We start from the raw sequence: 7671 nt of genomic DNA, 5'->3' as shown, positions 1-7671 counted from the left end.
CCTTCGTCGCATTAATCGTCTTAAGCATCGCAGTTGTCATCGTACATCTTGTCGTAAGAGGCGACTACCGGACGGACAGACAATTTATTAACGCCTCACTTCTGCACACAGAAATAATACACGTACAAAATATTGCACTTTTGATTTGCGATTGTACGCTTATAATTTTGTTTATATGTTTTTTTCATAACCAGCAATGTATATTATATGTCATGAATAAAAAAAGAAAAAAAAAGAAATAATACACATACATTTGTGCATACAACCCTAACAGGGTGAGGTGGTCGGACTATCTGAAAGCATGCCACGGTATCCCCATTCCGTAGATGGATGTTCATCATTAAAATTGGTTTCAACATATAAATTAGAAAGAAAGCGATTTCATAATGATATTAGGCTGCAGAAACACTGCAAAGTTGAGATCGAAAACAAAACTATGATACCTGTACGAATATACATCGTCAGCGAAACATATACTTAGTTGTTAAATCACTATCAAATAGTTACGGCAGGTGCTCGCGAAAAGCCTAAGTGTAAAGAAGTTACACCCAAATATTCTTTGTGTACTGAATAGAAGTGCAGCCTTTGTTCGTGTTTGAATCGCGGTGAATTGGTTTATGTAGACAAGCACAGTATTGATAAGAGACACAAATGGGAGTAAACTAAATTTCTTCATGTTGTTACAACGGTTCTTTTTATGACATATTTTCAAACGGAAATATTCGACATTAACGGACATGACGTCACAGAAAATGACAACGATGTGAGGAGAGGGTCAGTAGTCGATGAATCATATGGAACTCTGCATTTGAAACAGTACGTTACCAGGAGTTAACTGTTGTACATCCTATGGTGAACATTATATTACGAGGACAGCAATAACATGTGGCTGAGGAAGGAATGATGACTTGTGTATGTTGCTTCCAGATTGGACAGCGTTTCATCAGGCAAAATGAAGGTAAGTATTTTATTGTCGAAAGTAGCAGAATGCGTTCTCTGTCCTTCGTATTTCATGGATTTGAAAAGAGTACGTTAGGCTTATGGGTAAAGGCTTCTGGATCTAATGGACCGTTTCAGGATACTTGTCGAGGGGAAACTGGGTCAAATACACTATATATGTGTTGAAGATATCACACTAAGATGTATGCAACAGTACGTTGAGTGTATCAAACAAAACGTTGAATGTATAGAAGGGATTGGTGGAGTATATATGTGAATATGTTTGTGGTATACATGTGATTAGCTTAGTTGTCTATGAGGCTATGTTAGTGGTGTATATGATGAATGGTAATTGAGGACATATGAGATTAGCTTATTGGTGGATATATGAAATTATATTATTGATATATGAGACCAGGGAGATATGTGAGATTAGGCATATTGGGTGATATATGAGACTAGGTTAGTGGGTGATATATGAGACTAGGTTAGTGGGAGATATATGAGACTAGGTTAGTGGGTGATATATGAGACTATGTTAGTGGGTGTTATATGAGACTAGGTTAGTGGGAGATATATGAGACAAGGTTAGTGGGTGATATATGAGACAATGTTAGTGGGTGTTATATGAGACTAGGTTAGTGGGTGTTATATGAGACTAGGTTAGTGGGTGTTATATGAGACTAGGTTAGTGGGTGTTATATGAGACTAGGTTAGTGGGTGATATATGAGACAATGTTAGTGGGTGTTATATGAGACTAGGTTAGTGGGTGATATATGAGACTAGGTTAGTGGGTGATATATGATACTATGTTAGTGGGTGTTATATGAGACTAGGTTAGTTGGTGTTATATGAGACAAGGTTAGTGGGAGATATATGAGACAAGGTTAGTGGGTGATATATGAGACTATGTTAGTGGGTGTTATATGAGACTAGGTTAGAGGGTGATATATGAGACTAGGTTAGTGGGTGTTAAATGAGACTAGGTTAGTGGGTCGTATATGAGACAAGGTTCGTGGGAGATATATGAGACAAGGTTAGTGGGTGATATATGAGACTATGTTAGTGGGTGATATGTGAGACTATGTTAGTGGGTGATATATGAGACAATGTTAGTGGGTGATATATGAGACAATGTTAGTGGGTGATATATGAGACAATGTTAGAGGGTGTTATATGAGACTAGGCTTGAGGGTGATATATGAGACTATGTCAGTGGGTGTTATATGAGACTAGGTTAGTGGGTGTTATATGAGACTAGGTTAGAGGATGATATATGAGACTAGGTTAGTGGGTGATATATGAGACAATGTTAGTGGGTGATATATGAGACAATGTTAGAGGGTGTTATATGAGACTAGGCTTGAGGGTGATATATGAGACTATGTCAGTGGGTGTTATATGAGACTAGGTTAGTGGGTGTTATATGAGACTAGGTTAGAGGATGATATATGAGACTAGGTTAGTGGGTGATATATGAGACAAGGTTAGTGGGTGATATATGAGACAATGTTAGAGGGTGTTATATGAGACTAGGTTAGAGGGTGATATATGAGACTAGGTTAGAGGGTGATATATGAGACTAGGTTAGTTGGTGATATATGAGACAAGGTTAGTGGGAGATATATGAGACAAGGTTAGTGGGTGATATATGAGACTAGGTTAGTGGGTGATATGTGAGACTATGTTAGTGCGTGATATGTGAGACAAGGTTAGTGGGTGATATGTGAGACAAGGTTACTGGGTGATATGTGAGACTAAGTTAGTGGATGATATACGAGACTGGGTTAGTGGGTGATATATGAGACTAGGTTATTATGGGATATATGAGACGAGGTTATTGGAGCATATATGAGAAGAGGGTATTGCAGGATATTTGAGACTAGTTTATTGGTTGATATTTGAGACTATGCTAATGGAAGATACATGAGACTAGGTTATTAACTGAAATATGCGCCTAAGTTATTGGGATATATATGAGACTATGTTATTGGGGATATATGAGACCAGGTTATTGGGGATATATGAGACCAGGTTATTGAAGATATATGAGACCAGGTTATTGGGGATATATGACACTAGGTTATTAGTGGATATATGAAAATATGTTATTTTTGGACATATGTGACGTTGTTATTGCGAGATATATGCGACTAACTTAATGAACGATATATGATGCTAGATTATTAGAGACCCAGTGCATCCGGGGATAGGTTATTGGGGGATGTATGATGTTAGATAACCGGAGGATATGTTACTAGGTTATTGGAAGATAGATGAGATTAGGCTTTTGATGGAATGTATATGATACTTGGTGGAACATGTATGAGGTGAAGTGTAAAGCACGTGCGTGTGCGCGCGCGCGTGTGTGTAGTTACGTCTGTGGGCTCGTGTGTGTGTGTTGCTACTAGTAAGAACTTATACTGGTTGCGTTGTGCCACTGTGATTACAGTTTACCATGGATATCCCACACAAATGCATGACACTTAGTTTCAACCGACCACAACTGACTTGAGACGGTTCAGTGCATGCATCAGTGCCATGGAAGAGAGATATGAAGCTTTACCAGATATGTTTGGCATAAGCTGGCAGTTATTATAGGAATCACACGCGTCTTTCACTCATCCAATCCGATTGTTGGTCTGTTTTGATTTCATTTTATTGATTTATCTATTATTTTATTTACTTTAACATTTTGTATTTTTTTCATTATATTTATTTTACGACACGGATCTTCTCCAACATGTTTCACTTTTATCTTGAAGATAAAAGTGAATCCGCGTCGTGTAATTATTTCAGAAATTACTTTTGGTATGTGTGTGTGTGTGTGTGTGTGTGCGTGCGCGCGCGTGCGTGCGTGCGTGCGTGCGTGCGTGTGTGTGTGTGTAATGTTTGGGGAGTGGGGTGGTGGTTTTGTAAATGCCATAAAGCTAAGGTTCTCACTTGCATCTTCAGCAACCAATGAGTGTGTTCAATGCAAAATCTTTTGTTGAAGGTTTAGTGGAACCACTTTAGTGGTTATAGCCTACGGTATAAATGTCATTATACCGATGGCTCTCATAACGAACTGAGGGTTTTAAAGAACAAGTCTATGTTGTTCCGACAACTTGCTGTTTATCTTGGTCGAAACGCGAAGGGCGAACCACTGTTATAACTGTTGAAATTAATGTTTCCTTTGTGCTCTCTAAAACCGTATTTTAATGTAGATGTGATAGCAAAATTGTCTTTGACTGTCAGTTTATTTCACGTTTACTCGACAATAACACATTGTCCAACTCCTGTTGGTCAACAAAGAAGAGCTTCTAGAAGTATGCATGCGGTGGTTATTTCGTCAGTGTTTAACAAAGAATGATAGACGAACAATTAGTCTCTCAAAATATATGTTTGGTGGAGAAAAATGCTCTTCTTAAATTCAAATGGAAAATGATATTAAAACCTGAACCTAATTTAAATATATACCTTGCTTCATTTAGGTCTTTCCTGTCAAAGAAAGTATTGGGCAGAAGGGCAACTAGAATGGTTCAGGGACTGTGAGACAAGATTATGGTCAATGAGTTTATAATAGAGTCTAAAGCTTCTTGACATTTGCACAGCTAGGACCATATGTCAATGATCACAACCTTCTCTGCACCATCTCACTCGCGGTAGTCATTTCTTCGTCCATCCCTGGATAGGTGTAATTAACGTGGACAGTGGAACCACACAGAAATATATGGAGATAATGGACGGGGCGTTCAGACCTGAGCAAATACGACTTGCTTCAGTATGGGCTTAAGTATTGCAGAAGGTAAGTAAGGGAAAATAATGCAGGTCAATGACTTTGAGGCAGACCACAAACACCCGAATGTGTCCTCCGATCCGAGCTTATTCCGACCTTTGGAAGAGATAGCAGATAGTAAACTGAGGGGCAAAAGAAACGTCCCCGATCATTTTTTTATCATAAAATGATACAAACACGTGCAATTCAATGTTGAAATGTTTTATATAATTGTTGAACATATTATGCAGACTGTCATTACAGAACAATTGAAACAATTTGCTGTAAGTAGAGTTTTTGTGACGTTTTTCACAGGAGGTTCAAATGTCCGGGTTTCGATCATGACAACACATGCACATCAGTACTGACAGAGTGTCTTTGAGTGTCCAACTCCTCAGTAGCGAGTGTGTCTACCTCTTGCAGCGATACATGCTGCCACACGACGTCGTGCAGAGTGCACAAGACGTCTGATCACGTGATCTGGGATGCGACGCCATTCTTCCTGTAGAGCTTGAGCCAAAGCAACAACGTGCTGTGCGTTCGTTCCGACATCTGTAGACTCGTACCCGACCATCAGCTTTGTTCAACTGGAAGCGGTTCTCGTCACTGAAGAGTACCCGGCGCCAGTTCCGCGGCTGCCACTGCCGAACTCTACGTGCCCAAGCCAAGCGACGACGTCGATGTTCACGCGTTAACGTCACGCCCCGGAATGGTCTGTAGGCTCTGATACCGAATCGGCGGAGTCGTCTGGATATGGTCCTTCTACTGACTGGATGGGTAAGGCTGGTTGTTGCTGATGACGTCGCAGTCAGGAATCTGTTGCGCAAGTGAAGCACCCGTAAATGGCAGTCTTCCTGAGGGGTGGTTACGGGTGGTCTCCCTGTCCTAGGCCTGTCTGCAGTCCGACCTGTTGTTCTGAAGCGTGTCATCAGTCTGGTGATGGTTTTCTTGCTGCAACCCATGATTCTTGCAACGTGACTGTGAGAAGCACCCAGCTGCAACATCCCAATAGCTCGTTCTCTCTGTTCTGCCGTGAGTCGAGGCATGTTCTTTGTGTCCAACGTATTGAAGTGATGAATTCGAACAGTCGAGCATAATTTTTATACTGTACTTTCATACGGGTATGTTTCCACCGAAGCATGCAAAAAACGTGAATAAAAGCAATTTTCATGCTTACAAAAAACTCCACGTGGATTTCCTTTCTGTGAGACGTGGGGATGCGTTCGGGAGATGTGTTCCTAAATAAATTTCCGTCATAACGACAACAGAAGATCTGTTTTTTCAAATTTTACTTTGGGGACGTTTCTTTTGCCCCTCAGTTTACATTGTGCTGAGCGTTGAGGGAGGCAAAGTATCAAACTACATTTACTTTCAGTTACTGTCAAATAATACACAACCGACAATGTCCGATATGAATAACTGCGTTTATCATCCAAAACCGATATTGCTTGTGAGAGATCAAATGATATCACCTAGGAGATATCATCTTGACGGTAGATTTTGTACAATGCCCTGACAATGCTATGATGTCTGAACTTGATCACGCCACAATGCTATGACATCGCTACACTGCAAGTCTAATGGCAGTACCGTGTTCAGAGATGTACATTTTTCATTGAAAACTAATAAGAGTGGTTTTTTATGATAAATAGAATATCACCCTCCTGTCTTCTGATGTCAAATATATCAACACTCGTTGATAAAAGTGAAAACATCCCCGGCAAGCCACGAATATTTGTTACTTTATCAACTCGTGGTGATATATTTGATAACAAAAGGCACTCGGGTGAGATTCTCTATGTAGCGGAGGGGTATCTGATATCAGTAAACATGGTCTCGTTTGACTTCTGAATCAACCCACATCTTACAAACCCTAACACCGTCGCATAACAAACTTCGCTGTTCTACACGTGACAGATTAGAATAATCAAAACCATGGCAGCCAGAATGAAGAAAACTACAACTTTAAGAAGTCCTGGACATCAGGTGCTTAAAGACCATCTCTGATGGGATTGGCCTCTAACTTTTGTTCAAAGCGGAGCGAAAGGCATCGTATTCCGTCTCTTTTACGCTTGAAAAACTCGACTCTTTTCAAGACTCCTTTGTGACGCCCACCATTTTATACAGATTTACTGACCATAAGGGTGTGTCAGTAATGTATTAGGTGAAAGGAATGGGTGTGAGTCGGATGAATTTAATTGACTTATCTCCCTTATGTATACATGTGTGTGGATGGTGAATGCAAGGAGGGATACAAGTACGTGTTTGTTGTCTGTGAGCTTTAGATGTGATAATGGTAGTTGTTATGGTATGAAAGGATATCCATTGTCCTCAATTTTAATATATTTATTTCTTTTTCATGTTTTGTGATGTCATAGATTTTAAAGGTTTTAATGTCTCTCATAACCATTATGGATTGCCTTTACATTTGAACTTGTCATATATTGTATTTTAAATTCTGCAAATGTATTAGGTGAGACGAAATGTACAACTTCTTTCTCTCATAGCCCAGCGGAGAACCAACCCCCAAAATAGAGGGCCTGAATATAAATTAGCGATGTTGATTCTGTATCCGAACTTACCCATGCATTGACACACGAAACCGTCTTGAATAAACTCATACCTGCCATCATACAAAAACTAAAGAACGACAGGTTAGAGATCATTGTCGAGAGAGCCGTCAAGAATGCTACTACGCGCGCAAATTGGATCTTAAAATGAAATCATAAAACAGTAGTTTCGCATTATTCATAAACAAGGGGGTAACATTTTCGAGTTAAAACCAAACTGGATAGATTCCTGACGGACTATGAATCCCTTGAGCAATATACTAGGCGTAGCTCACTGGGGTTCATGAACGTGAAAATGCCCGACAAGAAGACGCCCACTGAAGAAATAGTCATCGACTGATTGACCCTATTGTTCAGAGCTTTATGGATGGCAACTTCTCATTTATTGCATAAAGCGACGCTTC

At 39.9% G+C, this 7671-nt stretch overlaps 1 protein-coding gene across 1 annotated transcript in view; it reads left to right on the top strand.

Annotated features, from left to right (window-relative positions):
- Nucleotides 1–590: 590 nt before the first annotated feature.
- Nucleotides 591–7671, top strand: part of LOC124252815 (glycoprotein 3-alpha-L-fucosyltransferase A-like) — a 34504-nt gene continuing 27423 nt past the window's right edge. The window contains exon 1 of the mRNA XM_046686491.1: nucleotides 591–958. Coding sequence (XP_046542447.1) covers nucleotides 953–958 — 6 coding nt within the window. The 5' untranslated portion in view covers nucleotides 591–952. The remainder of the gene's footprint in view (nucleotides 959–7671) is intronic.

This window comes from Haliotis rubra, unplaced genomic scaffold (genome assembly GCF_003918875.1).
Source record: "Haliotis rubra isolate DU_JTF1 unplaced genomic scaffold, ASM391887v1 Scf525, whole genome shotgun sequence".
NCBI lineage: Eukaryota > Metazoa > Mollusca > Gastropoda > Lepetellida > Haliotidae > Haliotis > Haliotis rubra.
This window is presented reverse-complemented; position numbering and strand designations above follow the sequence as displayed.